The 19,828-nt window shown below is 44.6% G+C and overlaps 2 protein-coding genes and 1 long non-coding RNA gene across 32 annotated transcripts in view; 2 read left to right on the top strand and 1 right to left on the bottom strand.

The window, feature by feature from the left end:
* LOC105497121 (uncharacterized) overlaps positions 1–17,513 on the bottom strand; it is a 51,751-nt gene extending 34,238 nt beyond the window's left edge. For 5 of the 6 annotated variants that reach the window (XR_011617820.1, XR_011617818.1, XR_011617819.1 and 2 more), the window contains exon 1: positions 354–432. This is a non-coding gene — a long non-coding RNA (uncharacterized lncRNA). Of the gene's footprint in view, positions 1–353; positions 433–14,644; positions 14,810–17,440 lie in introns of those variants that run through there. The other variant, XR_011617817.1, reaches the window with a different exon arrangement.
* LOC105497122 (SIGLEC family like 1) lies at positions 351–15,658 on the top strand. Of its 7 annotated transcripts, XM_071087607.1 has the most exons (7): positions 351–827; positions 5,888–6,054; positions 10,317–10,439; positions 11,708–11,989; positions 12,117–12,222; positions 13,707–13,863; positions 14,909–15,658. In XM_071087607.1, exons 3-7 carry the CDS (start codon positions 10,418–10,420, stop codon positions 14,933–14,935), a joined length of 594 nt encoding a protein of 197 aa, XP_070943708.1. In that variant the 5' UTR covers positions 351–827; positions 5,888–6,054; positions 10,317–10,417; the 3' UTR covers positions 14,936–15,658. The 7 variants fall into 7 exon arrangements, with proteins under 7 accessions (XP_070943708.1, XP_011766197.2, XP_070943709.1 ...); XM_011767895.3 differs by lacking the exon at positions 5,888–6,054 and having other exon boundaries at positions 10,227–10,439; XM_071087608.1 differs by lacking the exon at positions 5,888–6,054 and having other exon boundaries at positions 10,279–10,439.
* Positions 17,514–17,574: 61 nt separating the features above from the next.
* Positions 17,575–19,828, top strand: part of LOC105497123 (IgLON family member 5) — a 59,142-nt gene continuing 56,888 nt past the window's right edge. For 10 of the 19 annotated variants that reach the window (XM_071087597.1, XM_071087602.1, XM_071087595.1 and 7 more), the window contains exon 1: positions 17,601–17,841. The gene's annotated coding sequence lies outside the window, so the exon portion shown is untranslated. Of the gene's footprint in view, positions 17,883–19,828 lie in introns of all 19 variants that reach the window. The other 9 variants (XM_011767897.2, XM_071087605.1, XM_011767902.3 and 6 more) reach the window with 6 other exon arrangements.

Raw genomic sequence — 19,828 nt, forward strand, 5'->3', positions numbered from 1 at the left:
ACAACAGGAACGGAGTCCTCAGGGTTGGAGAGGAGCGTGGTTTCATCAGCATGGGCTGGAAAGGCCTTGCTGAGAAGAAAATTGGCACCCACAACTACACTGGCACTGCCCCCGGCTGCGGATTGGCTCAAGCCCTCAAGATCCAACTGGGCACAAAGGTTGGAGGCGGGAGTTGCAGTTGCAGTTCCTGATTGACTCTGGCAGCTGTGCATCAGCTCCCAGAGGCACAAGCCTGTGGAGGCAATGCTTCTTCTGCCTCATTGATTGGCTGTAAAATAAGCTCATGCAGCCTCTGATTGGCTGTAAAGTGAGCCCATGCAGCCACTGATTGGCTGCGGGGTGGATGCACTCACCTAAGGATGTGAGCTAGCAGGTCCTGTGGCTGCTATGCAGCGTCTCAGGCCGCTCTCTCTGTGCAGCCGACTATCACGCCCCTCACGCCGCTATCTCTGAGGATCCCTAGTCGCACAAGGCCGTCCCTGGCCGTTGTTGGGTTCTGGCGGTTGTTGGGTCCCTGGCAGTTGTTGGCGGTTGTTGGGTTCCTTCATTGAACCTGCACTAACTGGGCTTCCAGTCAGCATCACTCAGCGGATCCTTGGGCCGTGGGGCAGCCACAGGTCGGTTAGGCCACCAGGGCGGCTCTCGTGCCAGTGAGGCCCCTGAGAGCCCTTTGAACAGACAGAGGCCAAATCTGGATCAGTCAGGCGGTGAGATTAAGCATAGTCAGGGAGCTCGCCAGGAGCCAGTGACCGCGTTCCTCAGCCTCCACCACGTCAGTCACCTGGTCAGCCCGAGGGCAGCTGGGGCGCCATCCGTCTACCAAGAAGGTAAGCAAACGGCCTGTGGGTTCACAATCAGGTCAGTGCCCTTATGAGTCGATGGTTAGTCCCTTTGAAAATCAGTTCATGAGAAAATCCACTCCCTTCAGAGCCTGCCCTGTTCATTGTTTAATTAGATTCCTGTTAAGTCCGTCTCTTGGTAAGTTACACCCCTGCAAGGCACCCAGTCATTAATCACACAGTTATCCCGTGTGTGTCTATCGGTTTCGTTGGTAATCATCCTGGTTTCCCTAGAAAATCGTTTCCCTCACCATAAATAGGTCAGTCATTAGTAAGTCAGCCCTTCCCTTAGAAAGCCGAACACCTTTGCATCACTCACACCCTGCTAAGGAAATACACAGACGGAAGTGTGCTGAGAACAGAGAATATCCTGGAGCCCTTTGGAACAAGAGACAGAAGGAAAATTGAGAGACGCGATGGTCAAAGAAAATAGGCTGGGCGCAGTGGCTCTCATCTGTAATCCTAGCACTATGGGAGGCCGAGGCCGGGGGATCACTTGAGGTCAGGAGTTGGAGATCAGCCTGGCCAACATGGTGAAACCCCGTTTCTTCTAAAAATACAAAAATTAGACGGGTGTGGTGGCCCATGCCTGTAGTCCCAGCTACTCGGGAGGTTGAAGCAAGAGAATCACTTGAACCCCGGAGGCAGAGGTTGCAGTGAGCCAAGACCATGCCACTGCACTCCAGCCTGGGCAACACAGCGAGACTCTGTCTCAAAAAAAAAAAAAAAAAAAGAAACGAAAGGAAAATATAATGGGTACATGAGGAGTCATCACATGTATGCCCTAAAGCCGATGGAGAGAAGAAAGAAGAAATCAGAATTTTGTAGTTAAATGGATCATTACATCTCCAGCAGTAAAACCCACTCATGTTACACATGAGGAGGGTAAAATACTTGACCACAGTTATTCAGTGCTTTACTGGCAAATCCTGGGCCAGGACCTAGGCAAGGCTCATTCCGACCATCTAACATGGGCTTTTAAATGGGAGAAAGGAGAAGGAAAAAAAAATTGACAATGCAGAAAGAAAGTGGATATGTGGCGTGAAGGAGAGAGGCATTTAACGACCTGGAAACCTGGGCAACATCTTTTTTATGTGAGAAGGAAAAAGGGCAGTCAGTCTGGAAGCTAAGGGTTGGGAGCACAGACCACTCAGAGAGGTCCTGTAAAACATGTAGAAATATGGAATAGGAAAGGAGAGGGCTGGTTCCAGAACTCTGGGAAGGGATTAGGGGTGGTCAAGAGTGGTCCCAGGCTGAGTGTGTTGGCTCATGGCTGTACTCCCAGCACTTTGGGAGGCTGAGGTGAGAAGATTGCTTGAGTCCAGGAGTTTGTAAGACCAGCCTAGGTAACATAGTGAGACTCTGTCTCTACAAAAAAAAATTTTAATTAGCTGAACATGGTGGTTTGTGCCTATAGTTCCAGCTACTCTGGAGGCTGAAGTGGGAGGATCACTTGAGCCTGGAAAGTTGAGGCTGCAGGGAGCCGTGTTAGTGCCACTGCACTCCAGACCCTGTATTTAAAAAAAATGAAAAAGTGGTTCCAAGTTAAATGCTGATAGGAGCCAAGCAGGGAACTTAATACATAGTAAATAACATATTTTGAGTGCTTACCAAATGTGAGGTTCTGTTCTACTGACTCATTTAATCTTAACAACAACTCTAACATGAGTGATATTATTATCCATGTTTTTAAAATGAGCAAATAGGCCTAGAGAGAGGTAAAGCCACTTGCACACTATAAAACAGCTAACCTTCGTATCTAGGCAATTTGACTTGAATTTAAAAGAAGAGAGAGAGAGAAGCCGGTTGTTTGAATTTTTTGTGAAGTGCCCTGCTTATTAAATGTTATCTCATTTTAAAAGTTAATTTTAAAAAGTAAACATTTGTGGGCCAAACAAAACTCATTTATGAGTGTTTTTAGTCTCTGAAGCAGGCTGACAGTGAGGGAAGTGACTTACCCAGAATCACCCAGAAAGTAGCGACAAAGATTAGGTCTTCTGACTTTTGGTCCACTTCCAGGAAAAATCTAAGTATACTGTGTGTCACATCAGGGCTAGCTGATTTATTCTTATATTTTATTCATGAGGAAACGGACTTGGAGAGGAGAATGAACTTCACCATGCTTATACAGCAGTTTTTAAGGCAAAATAGAATCATGAAAAAGACACCACATTGGTAGTCAAAGGTTGAGTCTGAAATCTATCAGCCTAATGGCTGCATATCTTGGGGGCAGTCATAGTGCTTTTGTGGAGCTCTGCCTTCCTTTTTGACGTGTCGATAATGAGATGTACCTCACAGCGTTCTTTTTTTTTTTTTTTTTTTTTTTTTTTTTGAGGCGGAGTCTCGCTCTGTCGCCCAGGCTGGAGTGCAGTGGTGCGATCTCGGCTCACTGCAAGCTCCGCCTCCCGGGTTCCCGCCATTCTCCTGCCTCAGCCTCCCGAGTAGCTGGGACTACAGGCGCCGCCACCACGCCCGGCTAATTTTTTTTTGTATTTTTAGTGGAGACGGGGTTTCATTGTGTTAGCCAGGATGGTCTCGATCTCCTGACCTCGTGATCCGCCCGTCTCGGCCTCCCAAAGTGCTGGGATTACAGGCTTGGGCCACCGCGCCCGGCCACAGCGTTCTTGAGACTAATATAAAAGTTAGATAAAATTTCTATGTCTCTAGAGTTGTAAATGGTAACCATAGTTTCTCATTAGATGTTAACCAAAAAAGTAGTTAGTAGTCATAGCATGATTCAGTCAAATCAGAATTGATTCACAGCAGGGCATAGTGGCTCATGCCTGTAATCCTAGCACTTTGGGAGGCTAACGTGGGAGAATTGCTTGAGCCCAGGAGTTCAGAACCAGCCTGGGCAATATAGCAAGACTCGACTCTCTCTCTACAGAAAATAATTTTTTAAATTAACTGGGTCTATTGGTGAGCCCTTAAAGTCCCAGCTACTCAAGAGACTGATGTAGGAGGACTACTTGAACCCAGGAGTTCGAGGCTGTAGGGAGCTGTGATTGTACCACTGCACACCAGCCAGGGTGCCAGGGTGACAGGGTTGAGACTCCATCTCTTTAAAAAAAAAAAAAAAGGATTGATTCACAGTAGCCAAATAGTAGAAACAACCCAAATGCCATCAACTGATGAATGGATAAACAAAATGTGGTATATCCATACAATGGAATATTATTCAATGATAAAAACGAAAAGATAATTTTGCCGGAATAGGCAAATTAAGTTACGCTGTCCATGACGCCACAGGGAGAGGACAACTAGAAGCTTTGTGTGGGGGACTTCAGGACTCTGCCCTGTGTGTCTTCCCTTGGCTGATTTTAATCTCTTTCCTTTAGTTATAGTAAACAGTAATCATAAGTGTAACAACTTTCAGTGAATTCTGTGAGTACTTCTAGTGAATTACCAAACCTAAGGATAGTCTTGGGGCTCCAAAAACCTGCAAATGATTTGAGAAATGAGGGTAATCAGGGATCCTTGATATCTTCAGTTGGTGTCAGAAATGAGGGGATCTTGTAGACCATTCCCTAACTTTTCAGTTGTATCAGAAATGGGATTCACCAGAACAGCCCTGACTCACTGAAACATATGGTTTGAGAAGAGGAAGGATGTGAAGTCAAGATGATGAGCCTTTGATTCCTGGACTGTCCTGCAGTTACCGTGCATAGAGAAATGCAGCTGTTCTGCAAACAGTTACAGGAGTTAAAAGTTACCACTGCTTTTTCAATACAATGCATCCAACCCCTAAGAAACTGACCCACTGGATGCATAAGGAAACAAACCAAATAGACAATCCCTTGGCTATTTTTATCTGTAATGGTTAAAATGAAAGTGGCTGAGGCGGATCCTGATGCTGGCCCAATTGAGCTATAGCTGCTAGCCTCGGGGCTACTGCTAAAGGGCAAAGTTAGGCTGAAATGACAGATGGCAAAGAAAATTAGAGTGATTCACCAGAGAGTGAGAAAAGATGAACATTTCCAAGAGGGTGGAAATCTTGAAACAGTTATTAAGAAATGAGATGAGTTAAGCAGACATTGAGGGAGTTAAAACAAAGGTCTCAATGGAGCACTCTTAGAAAATAGGTGGAGCAGTGAGAACCCAGACTGGCCCTCCAGTGTCAAAGGGCCCCCATCAAGTCTGCTATATTTACCCTAGTTTGGAGGAATTTTAAAAGCCAGAAGGCAAACATGACAATGAGAAATCTGACCTCAGATCTCCTGAGGGGATGAACATGTGATCTAATCAAGATAAATGACAAAAGGGCCTGGGTTGCTTGGCCTGACCCCTAACTGAGGACCCAAAGTCATAGGCACATTAGCGGTAAAATAGGGGGTGGATAAGAGATATTTCTGGGACTCATGTGGGAGCCTTATACACTGTGATTCCAAAAAGGTTGGTGAAATTCTAATAGCATCTATGGTTAGATTGCGAAGACATAGGATTGCAAAAGTGGACGAGATTCAGGTGAAACTTTGGATGAAAATTGGAATGTTTGGACAGACTGTGTGAATGTATTATGTGAATGTATTTATCTAAATGTATTATGAGAAAGGATATTGTGTCCAACTAGGGAAGAGCTCCCCTACATACTATTATAAAACAGAAGGCATGTAAATCTTCCCTTCAACCAATATTGATTGAATATGCTAAATAGGAACCAATAAGATTGCCTAAGCCCACACTAATTGTTCATTTGAAACAGTACGGGGTATCTGGTGGACAAAACATGTTAGAAGCTTAATGTTTGGTTTATTTAGGCAGACTGGAGCTAAGGCCAGTGAGCACCACCCAGTGGTGAATGCTGGGATTTGGGGCCAGAAAATTTCCGTTTGACAGACAACTAGCCTACTGGGCTTTGAGTCTGCCCTGTCATGGAAGGACATAATAATCCTGACACCTGAAATACTCATGATGTGTTTGTAATGTTGGAAAAACACTGTGATAAGAAAGGCCATGCCCAAAAGAGTCTCATAATAAAATGGAAATTGTTGATACAGGAACATGCTACCAGAGAAATGCAAGGAGGTGCTCGTTATGTTTATGAACAGGTGGCCTCTTTTTCCCTACTGAAGAGCTGCTAGATCCTATTATTACTTGGATGATGTCTATTAATAGGTCTCCACTGACCAACTAAGAGCTGTTTGATTTATGGATGGCAATTCCAAAGTGAATTAACAGCATCCTGTTTGGAAGACTGACACTCGTATTGAGGAAGGTAAAAACAAGTCACTTCAGTGGGCTGAATTGCCTCTATGTTTGGGTTTTTACCAATTCATGGGCAGTGGCCAATGGCCTGGCCATATGGTCAGGCAGATGGGCAATGGAAAACTGTACTATTAAAAGGACGCCTATATAGGGTACAGCCTTATGGAATTCACTATAGCCAGTATCTCAAAAGACCTGTTCATACCCCCTACAAATAATAAAGTAAAAAGAGAAACAGACCTCCTTCCTCCCGCAAAGGCAATTAATATCCTACCTTTTATGCTGGACATTTCTTGGCAACTTTTAAAGGATTTTCACTACTTGTGCCTGTGTTCTTAAACACTTGATTTTGCCCAGTTTTTTTCAAATTTTAAAGAAATGCTGCCATACATTATTACTCATTTGTGTCTGGCTTTGTTAATTCAGTATTTTATTTGTAAGAATGGGCCATGTTGTTGCATCTAGCATTAGCTCATAGGTTTTTGATGCTGTGTAGTATCTCATTTTTTAAAATTCTGTGTTTACTGGCATTTGGATTGTTTAACGTTTTAGCTATTTTTAAATAATACCACTGTAAACATTTTTGCATGATTTTTTGGCATACATATGCACAAACATTTCTATAAACTATATATCTGGGAGTGGAATTTGGGGGTCATAGAGTATGTGTATCTTCTACTTTGATAACTTTGTTGCCCTGATTTATATTTCCATCAATAGTGTGTGAAAGTTGAGTACCACATTCTCACCAAGACTTGATATACTGTCAGTCTTTTAAAATATCCAGCTAGATATGTACTGGTATCTCATGGTTTTAACAGACATTTTGCTGGTTATTAATGAGATTTTAAATATTTTCATGGAAATTTTGTTAAGGTTTGTCTTATGATCCAGCTATGGTCAATTTCTGTAAATGTTCTCTGTGTGCTTACAAAGAAATTGTATTCTGCAGTTATTGAATGCAGTATTCTCTATATATTTTGGGTCAAATTTGCTGATGAAGTTGTTGAAATCCTTATATATTCCAATAGTCTGTTTGTTCTATCAGTTTCTGAGAGAAAAGTGATTAAAATGCCACACTAGTATTGTGGATATCTGTTTCTCTTTTTATTTTTGTAGATTTTTTTTGCTTTATATATTTTTGGACTATGTTAGTAGGCAAACACAAATGTTAAATATATACTTTATTCCTGTTAATGTCCTCTTATCATTAGGAGATATGCCATTCTATCTTTGGTAATGCCTCTTGCTTAAAGTCTGCTTTGTGGGATGTTAATGTAGGTATGTCTACATTACCTGGTTTTCTGGTTGGTATTTGCTTGGTATATGTTTTCATTCTTTGGTTTTTAACTGTCCTTTACATTTATGCTTTGGTTGTGTCTTTTGTAAACAGCATAGAGTTTGGCTTTGGTTCTTTTTTCCAATATGGTGATCTTAGATTCATAACTGGATAATTTTAAGCCATTTATATTTAGTTAAATCATTGATGTATTGGAATTTAAATCTAACATCTAGGTACATGATCTCTACTTGTCCCAACTGTTCTATATTCCCTTTTGTATCCTTTCTGTTTGTTTCTCTGTCTTTATTTTCAAACAAGCTTTTAAATCAAAGTACAATTTATACAGAGAAGTATTACTACAGATAGTAAGCATACAATCAGATTATCACAAAGGGAGCAGGCCAGTGTAACCATCATTGAGGTCAAGAAATAGAACATTAACAACACCCCAAACACTCCACTCATGTACTACACCATTCATTACCCTCTTTATCCTTGCTATATTCTGGATGCAAGCATGTTGTATGTGTTGCAAGTGTCTTCTCCAGCCCTGTAACTTGCATTTGTCCTCTCTTTTTTTTTTTTTTTTTTTTTTTGAGACGGAGTCTCGCTGTGTCACCCAGGCTGGAGTGCAGTGGCGCGATCTCGGCTCACTGCAAGCTCTGCCTCCCGGGTTTACGCCATTCTCCTGCCTCAGCCTCCGAGTAGCTGGGACTACAGGCGCCCGCCACCACGCCCGGCTAGTTTTTTGTATTTTTAGTAGAGACGGGGTTTCACCATGTTAGCCAGGATGGTCTCGATCTCCTGACTTCGTGATCCACCCGCCTTGGCCTCCCAAAGTACTGGGATTACAGGCTTCAGCCACCGTGCCTGGCCTGTCCTCTCTTAATGGTGTCTTTTAATGCAGAAATTAATTCTGTTATAGTCTATTTTATCCATATTTCCTCATAGCTAGTGCTTTGTGGCCCTTTTAAAGAAATCTTTGCTTACCTAAAACTTACCAAGATACTCTCCTATGTTGTATTCAAGAATTCCGCTGACCAATACGGTAGCTACTAACTACATATGGCTATTGAGCCCTTATATTGTGGCTAGTCTGAATTGAAGTGTGCTGTAAGTGTAAAATATATACAAGGCTTTGAAGAGTGTGTAAAGAATGTACCAAATCTTTCAATTGTGTGTTGATTGCATGTTGAAATACTGGGTTAGGTGCAATATGAATAACCTAGTGAATAACCTAGGTTTCTTTCACTAGGTTAAATGAAACATCTTAAAATTATTTTTAACCATTTCTTCTTTTTTAATGTGGCTACTAGAAAATTTAAAATTATACATGTAGTCCACATTTATAGTTCACATTATATTTCTTCATACAGCACAGTTCTAGAACAGTGTCCCAATGTCCCTAGAAGTTATTTTTATGTATGACATGAGGTAGAGGTCTTATTTCCTTTCACTGTATGGCTATCCAGTTATTCTGACACAATTTATTCAAAAGAGAGTCCTTCAACAACTTCTGTGCAGTGCCGTATTTATCCTAAACCAAGTGATCATGTATGTATAGGTATTTTTCTCAACCATATAGCTTGTCCCACTGATATTTTTATTTATCCTCGTGTCAATACAATACTCTCTGAATTACTATGTATGTATGTATTTTATTTACTTACTTACTTATTTTGAGATAGAGTCTTACTCTGTTGCCCAAGCTACAGTGCAGTGGCGTGATCACGGCTGACTGCAGCCTTGACCTCCCCACCTCAGGTGATCCTCCCACCTTAACCTCTCAAGTAGCTTGGACTACAGGTGCATACCACCACACCGAGATAATTTTTGTATTTTTTGTAGAAACGAGGTTTTACCATGTTGCCCAGGCTGGAATTACTATGGCTTTTTAAGTCATGATATCCAGTAGGAATTGGAATTGGCCATTGTTTTTTGAGACAGGGTCCCGTGCTGTCTCTTTTTTTAATAGAAATTTACTGAGAACAAATTTATTAAATAAATATCTACATGGGATATAAACAGGAACATTGTGCCAAAAATGTCAACACTTTTCTATCTTAAGTGATCACACCACTACACTCCAGACTGGGTGACAGAGAGACAGAAAGACCCTGTCTCAAAAACAAAAACAAGCCGGGCATGGTGGCTTATGCCTGTAATCTCAGCACTTTGGGAGGCCAAGGTGGGTCAGGTGTTTGAGACCAGCCTGGCCAACATGGAGAAATCTCATCTCTACTAAAAATACAGAAATTAACTGGCCATGGTGGTGAATACCTGCAATTCCAGCTACTCGGGAGGCTAAGGCAGAAGAGTCGCTTGAACATGGGAGACGGAGGTTGCAGTGAGCCGAGATCGAGCCAATGCACTCCAGCCTGGGTGACAGAGTAAGATTCTGTCTCAAAAAACAAAAATAAAACAAAGAATAGACTGGGCGCGGTGGCTCATGCCTGTAATCCCAGCACTTTGGGAGGCCAAGGCGGGTGGATCACGAGATCAGGAGATCGAGACCATCCTGGGTAACATGGTGAAACCCCATCTCTACTAAAAATACAAAAAATTAGCCAGGCATGGTGGCGGGCACCTGTAGTCCCAGCTACTTGGGAGGCTGAGGCAGGAGAATGGCGTGAACCCAGGAGGCAGAGCTTGCAGTGAGCTGAGATCACACCACTGCACTCCAGCCTGGGCGACACAGTGAGACTCTGTCAAATAAAAAAATAAAAAAATAAATAAATAAATAAGTAAATAAATAAATAAATAAAAGTAAACGCATAAATGAATAAATAAAACAAAGAATTAAGGAGACATGACACTGAGGCTTCACAGACTATCTTAGTTGCCTCACTGTCCCTACATGCTCATGAGCATCTCATCCCATATAATTCCTGCTTCTCCAGGTGAACAGGCCTTCATATTGACCAGAGACAGAAGCCCCTGACTTGGCTAAAGATACTTTCTGCTCTCCCTATCCCCACATCCTCTTTCAGTTACCCATCACCTCACTCCTTCTGAACCATATGGTTCTGATGTCAGAGGCAGCGTAGTAAAGAGCTTCTGCTATTCCTGAGAACTGTTGCTGCTGCAAGTGATGCTTCCACTGCTACAGCTGGGTAAGTAAGGTGAGAAGCAGCACTGGAGGGGTGTTTGGAAGCCAAGACTCCAGGGCCTGGGTGTTGGCGGGGGCAGAGGATGGACTATGGAGGCACAGAGAAAGAGAACATAACGGGCATAAGTACCAAATAATCAATGTGAATTAGACATCTTCTGTGTGTCAGATTTTGACAGGACTGGGGTGTCTGAAGCAAATAGCAAATTGGGCAAGGGAGAGGGATTGAGGGTACGGGTGCTATGAAGGCATGAGAGCACTAAGAGCTGTTTCAGACATTACTGGAAGCCCTGAAGTTAAGGTTTTCAGCGTTTCCATGGGCACACTTTGCCAGATGGAAAAGACAATTCAGAGGACAGCCATAGAGGGAGCCGTGCATGAGAGTCCCCCACAAATTCCTCAACAGCACCCCGCAAGTGACTCATGTGAAGAGACCAAGATCAGGAGCTACTGGTTAGGGGAAAATTACCCCTTTCTTCCAGTAACCTCAAAAAACTTCAATGAAAAAGTGTGTGTCAACGCTGAAGACAGATTCCTCATTATTGGAGACCTTGATGGATGTGACCGTTCCTTCCTAATCCATGATATTCATCAAATGGCCACCATGTCCTACCTATTCTAAGTAAAGCGAGGCAGTTTCCAACATTCTTACACAGAAGATACCATAGTACTCTTGGCTTCCAGTGAATATTCCACCAAAGGCCACTTGGGACCGGGAAGAAGGAAATTGAGAAAGGTGTTCTATTTATTGAATGGGTAACACTTCACTACGCACCGAGCTGGGTGCACTACAAATCTTGGGGTATTCATTCTTATAACAATGATAATATGAGATAGGTTCAGCAAATATCCCAATTTTTCAGGCTAGGAAACAGCAATGATAAGAGTGACTTGCCCAGCAGCATCCAGACGGTAAGTGATGGAGGGAGAACTGATCATAGACCCTAAGAGGAACATTGCGGGTGGGAAGAAGAGAAGCAGAGTAGGAGCTCTGGCTTGGACATCTAGCCTTGTGGGGTAGGTGAGGGATCACAATGCAGAGCCTCAGAAAATGTACTGGCCACCCCTCAAGAAGGTCTAGCGATCAGGTTCAGGCCAGATGAGGGGAGAAGATAGAGGGTAACTAGTCTGTGAGGCCTGAATCCTGTGGGCTTCCAGAAAGTCCTTCGGAAACTCCTTGTGAATAGCAAATAAAGAGAAGGCTGCATCCTGGAGAAACTGGAAGAGGGAAGTCAGGATGCCTTGCTGACTCCTGACCCTTCCTCCCCACAGTACCTGCTAAGCTGCTCAACTCTTCTTGCTCCTTGAAGAAGACACTGCAGTGCAGCTGTTCCTTCCATGGGATTCCCACACCCTCTGTGCAGTGGTGGATGGGAGGAGTCCCCGTGGGTGTGGATGGCATGGATGGCAGCCTCCAAGTGACCTCCACCGTGCTTGGCCCCTGGGCTAACAGCACCATCAGCCTAACCGAAGAGCCAGAAATGGGCATGAGACTTCTCTGTGAGGGGAAGAACCAAAACAGAACCCACGCTTTGAGCATCCTACTGATGTCAAGTGAGGGTGGAGGGGGCTGGGTGACTGGGTGAGGACAATAAGTGGGATGGGGACAGTTACTGGGGCTAGAGAATGGAGCAGAGTTTTGGCTCCAATGCCAAACTTCTCACATGCTTTCTGCTTCCAGGAAAGAGTTCTTTGGCTTCCCAGGCCTTCGTGAAAGGGCTGATCCAGGGTGCTATCTATGCGGGAATTGTAATTGCGCTGCTCTTCCTCTGCCTCCTCCCTCTCATGTGAGTACTAGGGTTAAAATTCACCCGCAAGCCTACCACCTGGCAGGTCCTGGCTGCAGCCCTGGCACAGAGAGGGCAAAGACAGGACCCCTCCCCTCAAGGAGCTTAGGGTCTAAAGAGGGAAAGAGGTACCAAACATGGTCACCACAATCCAGGACCATGAGGACTCTACAGAGCCGTAAAACTGCATCATAAAACAGACACTTTCAACACATTTTATAAAGGAGAAAGCCAAGAAAGGGCTTGGCAGCCCTGGAGAAGGCAGCAGTGAGTCCCCGGGGTGCTGGCTGTGGCGGGCCTGCAGAGCTAAGTACTCATTAGCTTGGTGGAAAGTATTAATAGTATAGGTTGAATATCTAATCCAAAAATCCAAAATCCGAAATGCTCCAAAATCCAAAAGTTCTCGAGGCACCAACATAATGCCGCAAGTAGAAAATTCCACCCCTGACCTCATGTGATAGTTCAGTGTACACAAACTTTATTTCATGCACAAAATAATTTTAAGTATTATATAAAATTACCTTCAGGCCATGTGTATAAGGTGTATATGAAACATAACTGACTTTTGTTTTTATACTTGGCTCCTATCCCCAAGATATGTCATTATGTATAAACAAATATTCCAAAATCTAAAAAAAAAAAAAATTGAAATCTGAAACACTTCTGGTCCCAAGCATTTCAGATAAGGGATACCTAACCTTTGTATGCAGATGCCCAGAGGCATGTTTGAGGCATTTCCAGTGTCTTTGTGTAATGTCAGGTGCATTGAGAGTGCCAGGTAATGGCTAAAAATGAGGTTGAAAGACGTCCTTGGTGTTGGTTTACAGGGTGTTAAAACTTAGCTGCATGTATTAGCTAGAAGCATAGAGTGGGAAGGGCTGAGTTGCAGGAAGTCAGGTCAGAGAGTCAGGCAGGGGAGCCTGTCCAGACAGCTTGGACTGAATCCTCAGTTCGGAGCACTGTTAGGAAGAGTGCTAAGCTGTGAAGGAAAGCTTGAGCTTGGGGTGGGACACAGATTAGAGAGAGTGAGAGACAGAAGGTCAAAGGCCAGGCAGGAAGCTGGTACAGCAGACTAAGCAGGAAATAGAAGGCCTGACCTGGGGCACGTGATGAGGGGCAGCCAGAGAGGTGGGACTTGGGCATGGCTGGCTATGGGGAGACAAAGATGAGGAGTGAGGTGGCAGGGCAAACTGAGGAGCTATTTTCAAAGTATAATCAACTGGACTTGAAGACCAGTAACAATCTCTCTGCCAGTTGCAAGGCTCTTTCATAGCTGACCTCATCTGAGCCCCACAGCCTAATAAGCAGGGTATCCCCATTATTCAGAAACTAATTCCCAGAGAGGATGTGTGGCTTGCCCTAGGTCATACAGCAAGCTGGTACTGTTGTTGAGGCTTTAAATCAGAAGTTCTGGTCAAGGTAGAGCCCGTGTCGGGATTCAGGGAGATGGAGAGCCAGAACCAATCCAAAGCTTATTTCCTTAGAGTAAAGCATATCAGAAAGAAGCAGGCGAAGAAAGCTGCAGCAATCAGAGCAAAAAACAGCTCGAAAGTCAGAGCAAGCCAAGAACTCGAGATGTCTCTGAAGCCTGAGGAACCAGGAAAACCCATAGTCACCACATTTTCTGAGAGCCACATATTGGTATGTACCTATTGTGTCTGGAATCTGGTCTGTCGGAATACTGATAATAAGACCCATAGGGAAGGGAGCACACAGTGTTTTGAAGGTGTTACCATCTTCAGTCTTGCAGGATACGTACCACTAGAGTGTGCTTTCAGGTCATTTCATAAATAGGAAGCTAAGGCCCAGAGAGGAGAAGGATGAAAGTTAAGAGAAACAATTTAAAGAACAATTAAAATCAATTTTCACACACACACACCAGCACACTGAATCCCCACTGAAAAGGCAGTTGTGGAAAATCCTAATAGCAGTTGTAGCATCAGAGTGGAAACCAAAGGATTTGGTCTCTGAGTGTATGGCTGGCAGCAGTCAGCTTGGTGTAGATGCCACAGGCCAAGTCAGCCTGAAGTGGTTAGAGATTAGGCCAAGCCCAGGTTACTCCTTCATTCACCCTGTACCCCACATCCTCAGCAGGGCTTGGAAGATACAGTGTCTGAAGTTGCTGGGCCTCACTGTTATTTACCGTTTATGATTCTCCAGAATCAGAATTGCCCTGCTGCCCTCCTGACACCCTGCATGAATAGTTAGTGTCCTTTAGTGGATAAACCATCTGTTAATTCCACCAGTATTTCCTGCAATATCCCCCAATCTTTGTGCTGGGCAATACTGGGGTCTCAGAAATGGGCCAAACCTAGGCCTTGTCCTCCAAGAGCAGCTAGACTGGTGGAGAAGGCACCTTCACAGTAGGGGATGCTGAGCCAGGGAGTTGCGGTGGTGCAGAAGAGGGAGGGACCAAACCTACCTGAGGAAGTCAGGCAAGATTCCCTGAAGAGTCTGAGGAACAGTCAGTGTTATTGGCACTGAGGATGTGCAGAGAGGGGCCAGAGGGAGAAGACCGAGTTGCAGGCTCGAACCATGGGGTTGTGAGGAAGGGCTAAGCCAGTGCTCACTCCATGTTGCTTTAATTCTGTGCACAAAGAGGTGTCATTTTAAGATTTGGATACCTCAACTCTAGCCCTGTTCCAACATTCTTCTTTCTTTGTGCTATTTTGCACCTCGCTTTCAGGAAAAGCAAGATAAACGAGCCAGCTAAGCCTGTGGAACGTGCATCATACCTGGAGTCACCATTATCCCTGGAATTAGAAAAGTCTGCAAAATTTATAGAGCCCACAGAAACCCTGGAGGCTGTAATAAACCTGGAGCCCCCGGACTCTCCTGAGCTCACAAAACCCTCTCAGTTCCCACACATCCCTTACACTCATTCTCCATTGAATAGGGGTTTACTCTCAGACCTAGTCTTAGAGCCTCTGAAGACAAACTTTGCAATTGGTTGTTTGACTAAACCAGAAGAAATCTGTGCCACCCTGGGAAGGTGTCAAAAGAAGGAAAGATATATGTGACAATGTGAATCAAGTGCATCAGCAAGTTGCTTTTGAGCGCCTACTGTGTGCCAGTACCTGAGATACACCTACAAGAGCACCAGGCTTTCAAGCCTTCATATCTGGATGGAATCCCAACTTCAGTGCTTGGTAGCTGTGTATCTTTGGACAAAATCTTTCATTCCCCAACCTTTAAACATCACATGACCCATACCTGGGTGGAGAGCGGGTGAAAAGTACTGTTCAGAGATGCAGATGAGAAAAAACATGACAATGGGCCCTGAAGGCCAAGATTCATTGGAGCTTTATCTTGTAGGACCTTATCCTGACTCCCTTAGAATGTAAGTTCCAAGAGAACAGGGACTTTTTCTGCCTTGTTTTCTACTTTTATCACCAGCACCCAGAATGATGCCTAAAATACAATAAGATCTCAAGAATGTTTGTCAAATGATTTAATTAATTATAAGCTGTTGTAAGGTTCGTAGCAAGCAAGTAGAGTGACCAGATATATACAAAAACATCATTCCCCTACCCTGACCCCATATATGATATATTTAGAACGGGTAAGGCTGGAGGTAAAGATGCTAGTTAGGAGGTTACTGCAATAGTTCTTGGCCAGAATGAAAGGCAGGCATGCAAGGAATGAGAAAGGGATTCTGGCATTAGGATGAACCACAGCTGTGTATTGTTCCTCTCAGAATGGATGATAACCTCCCTTCTAGTAGATTTTTTTTTTCTTTTTTTCAGACAGAGTTTCGCTCTTGTTTCCCAAGCTGGAGTGCAATGGTGCAATCTCGGCTCACTGCAACCTCCGCCTCCAGGGTTCAAGTGATTCTCCTGCCTCAGCCTCCCGAGTAGCTGGGATTACAGGCATGCACCACCATGCCCAGCTAATTTTTTATAGTTTTAGTAGAGACGGGGTTTCACCATGTAGGCCAGGCTGGTCTTGAACTCCTGACCTCAGGTGATCCACCCACCCCGGCTGCCCAAAGTGCTAGGATTACAGGTGTGAGCCACCGTGCCTGGCCAGATGCTAGTAGTGTTCAGTGGGTCGAAAGAGGGTCATCTCTTCCCTGGGGCAATATTTGTGAGTAAATACAGTGACCCTGTAGCACCAACTAGATGGTCATCTTATACTCAGGGTGGACATTTCTGTTAGCCCCCACGTGTATAAGCACCTCTCACAGACAGTTCACATTTCACAGAAATATCAGATGTGCCAGATAATGAGGGGAAGAAGTAAGACACTGACCCTGCCTCCATGGAGTCATGGTCTACACAGATAGACAATGAAGAAAAGCAGACAAGTGTATAGCTTAAAATGTTGATAAGTGCTAGAAAGAAAAAAGGATAGAATACTGAGAAAGCACAGGAAAGGAAGCTAGGTTGGATTACAGAGTCAGAGAAGGCCTCTCAGAGAAAGTGACACTTGTCTTGAGACCTGTAGGATTCTCAGGAGCTGGCTAGACAGAGGGAGCAGTAGAGCCTAGGCCCTGACATGAGAGCAGTTTGGTGAGTTCAGGAGCCCAGAGCAGGCTGCTGTGACTGGAATTGACTGAGGGATGAGCTCCTGAAGGGCCAGAACTTTCAGGGCTTCAAGGGCTCTAGTAAGAAGTCTAGGTTTTGTCCTCACTTGTGGAGGGTTATTTCCTCTTATGCTTTGTAATTCTGGAAAGTGCAGATTGTATGAGAATCACATTCAGTGGAGGTGTATGAGAATCCTGTGCAGCAGAGGTTTTGAGTTGAGGATAGAAGCCTCTATATAACAGGTTTGGTGTTTGCTTCTACTAAAGATACATCCTCTCCTTGGGAGGGAGAGGCAGATAAGGCTGGGGAGAGGGAGAGTGCCAGTGCTGGGAAAGAAGAGAATAAAATGTAGAAGAGGAATGGGAGAGAGGATGGGGATCGGGTTGGAGATAGGTCAGAGATGGGTTTGGGAATGGGAATAGAGAGGCTACGCTTCATCGTGTGTCTTGTTTTCTTGGTGATAGGGGCCTCGGGTGCAGGACAGGAAACAAGGAGTACGCAGGGTGACTTCTGACCAGCCCCGGGGGTCCAGCACTGGGCATTTTGTTCCTTAGCCAGTGCCTTGACTTCCCGCACGTATTAGGTTGAGAGAGGAATGTTCCTTAGCAACTGATTGGCTTGGAGTCTAGAGGACTGGTGGGGGTCTGGAACCACCTGCCCAAGGAAACCGATTCTCCCAACGGCTGGCTTACCCAGTAGCGACGGTTGCTTCAGACTAGCTCAGGCTCTGGAGACCCGCGCGCTCTCCTATGCGGCTGCGCGTCCCAGCAGCTCCCGCGAGAAGCGTCAGGCCCTGATTGGCTCTGGACAAACTCGCGTGTGCTTGCGGGGCGGGACTTCACGGAGTTGGTATCCCCGTGCAAGGAGGTTGGCGAGGCCTCGGGGAACTTCCAGTTCAGCGAATCCGTTAGCTTTCCTCCACCTTAGTCACTTCCCCGTGAGGCACTCCGTGTTTGTGTACACGGTTATTCCACGTGTCAGTCAGTTCATCGGGCGCATCTGGAGTCATTGAAAACAGTAATAGGAAGTCAGACAAACCCGCTTGATGCAAAAATTCAGGAGGACATTCGGTTTTTAAGGAGACAGTGCTGAGGTAAGACCAGGCTGGAGCTCTTTGGAACCTGAGACTAGGAGGTAAATATGGAAAAAGAAACAATAATTTAGGGGGAGGGAAAAGAGATCGCCTGTGAAGACAACTCATGCATACACCAGGGCCTGGAGAAGGAAATGAGACTGGAAAGAGATCAGAATTTTATTTTTATTTCATTATTTTATTCATCTATTTATTTTGAGACAGTGTCTTGCTCTGTCACTCAGGCTAGAGTGCAGTGGCACAATCTCAGCTCACTGCAGCCTCCAGGCTCAAGCAATCCTCCCACCTCAGCCTCTGGAGTAGCTGCACCCACAATGCCGGGCTGCTTTTTTTTAAATTGTTTTGTAGAGACAGGATGTCGCTATGTTGCCCAGACTGGTCTCAAACTTCTGAGCTCAAGCGATCTTCCCACCTCAGCCTCCCAAAGTGCTGGGATTACAGATGTAAGAGATCAGAGTTTTTGAGTCTGAAGGACCCTTACCTAGTTTGCAGTAACCCTCCCGTTTTACCGAGGAGGAAAAAAAGGGGAAGCAGAAAGGGAACAGAACTTGCCCAGAGCTATCCAACGAGTTACTGGCAAAGCCCCAACTGGAACCAGTCCACAGCTCTTCCCAACCTTTGATTTGAGGTTGTAAATTAAAGCAGGAGGAGGAAGGATTTTGACAGTGGGGAAAAAAAGGAAAAGTGGCTTATGATGGAGAGATAGGATTTGTTATCTGGAAGCCTGAGTAGCATCTTGATGTAAGTAGGGAGTCGTTTTTTAAGAGAAGCGAAATCAGAATGGAAAAGCAGAGGGCTGATTCTTGAATCAAAACATCACTGAGCAGAGAGATGAGTCAAGAGCGGTCACAATTTAAATGCTAAGGGAACCAGGCAGGTGATGTGAATGATAAACACTTGCTTAGCACTTATTTTGTGCTGGGCTGTGTTCTGAGGGTTTTACATACATTAATTCATTTAATCATTTAAATCCAACAATTCTGCCAGATGAATCCTGTTAAAATCTACATGTTATAAGTGAGGAAACTAGGGAAACCTGGAGAGGGGAAGTAATTTGCCCACAGTCACACGGCTGGCAAGTGGTGGAGGCCAAATTAAACTCAGGAAGGCTGACTCACACACACTTAACCACTGTGTTATATGCACCTCCCAGGTGAGTGTAGCAGGGAGAGCACGGCCAGGAATGGACTGGAGAACAATTGTTCAGTGTTAAAGGGGAAAGTTAGTATCTGCCATGTGTTGTCAGATCTAATTTATTAAAAAGTAGCTGGGAGTTCAGACTTTTATGTGAGGATCCTGATTTTTAAACATTGCAACTAATTAAAGTCTGTATGCAGGTTTCTTAGTGCAGGCTAAATAAAACCCCTTGCATTTTAACTGCCTCACAAAGCCACTAATTTGCAAACTCTAGACTATCTTTGAAAGGAGGAAGCAATTCCCTAGTGAGGGAAGGGCCTGGCCCAGAAATACCTAGAAAACGGAAGGCAAAGACCAAGCCTTTGGACTGCTGGCCGTCCACTCACTGAAGAATCTAGGACCCTTCCTTTGAACTGGCTTCAATACAAGTTGTATGGGTTTCCTGTTGCTTTCATAAGAATTACCACAACTTTAGCAGCTTTTTTGTTGTTTGTTTTGAGACCAAGTCTCGCTCTGTCACTCAGACTGGAGTGCAGTGGTACAATCTCAGCTCACTGCAACCTCTGTCTCCTGGGTTCAAGCTGTTCTCATTCCTCAGCCTCCCGAGTGCCACCACGCCTGGCTAATTTTTAAAAAATATTTTTAGTAGAGACAGAGTTTTGCCATGTTGCCCAGACTGGCCTGGAACTCCTGCCTTGTGTGATCCACCTGCCTTGGCCTCCCAAAGTGCTGGGATTACAGGCATGAGCCACTGGGCCCAGCCCAACTTTAGCAGCTTTTGAAGTAACACTCATGTGTGATCTCACAGAAGGTCAAAAGTTCCAGCATAGTGTGGTTCCCCTGGTTTTCT

This window comes from Macaca nemestrina, chromosome 20 (assembly GCF_043159975.1).
Source record: "Macaca nemestrina isolate mMacNem1 chromosome 20, mMacNem.hap1, whole genome shotgun sequence".
NCBI lineage: Eukaryota > Metazoa > Chordata > Mammalia > Primates > Cercopithecidae > Macaca > Macaca nemestrina.

Coding starts and splice junctions, on each gene's coding strand:
- LOC105497122 (XM_071087607.1), top strand. CDS start 10,418: ATGCTTCCACTGCTACAGCTGG. Junction 10,440..11,707: donor GCTTCCACTGCTACAGCTGG/GTAAGTAAGGTG, acceptor TCCTCCCCACAG/TACCTGCTAAGCTGCTCAAC. Junction 12,223..13,706: donor CTCTGCCTCCTCCCTCTCAT/GTGAGTACTAGG, acceptor TTATTTCCTTAG/AGTAAAGCATATCAGAAAGA.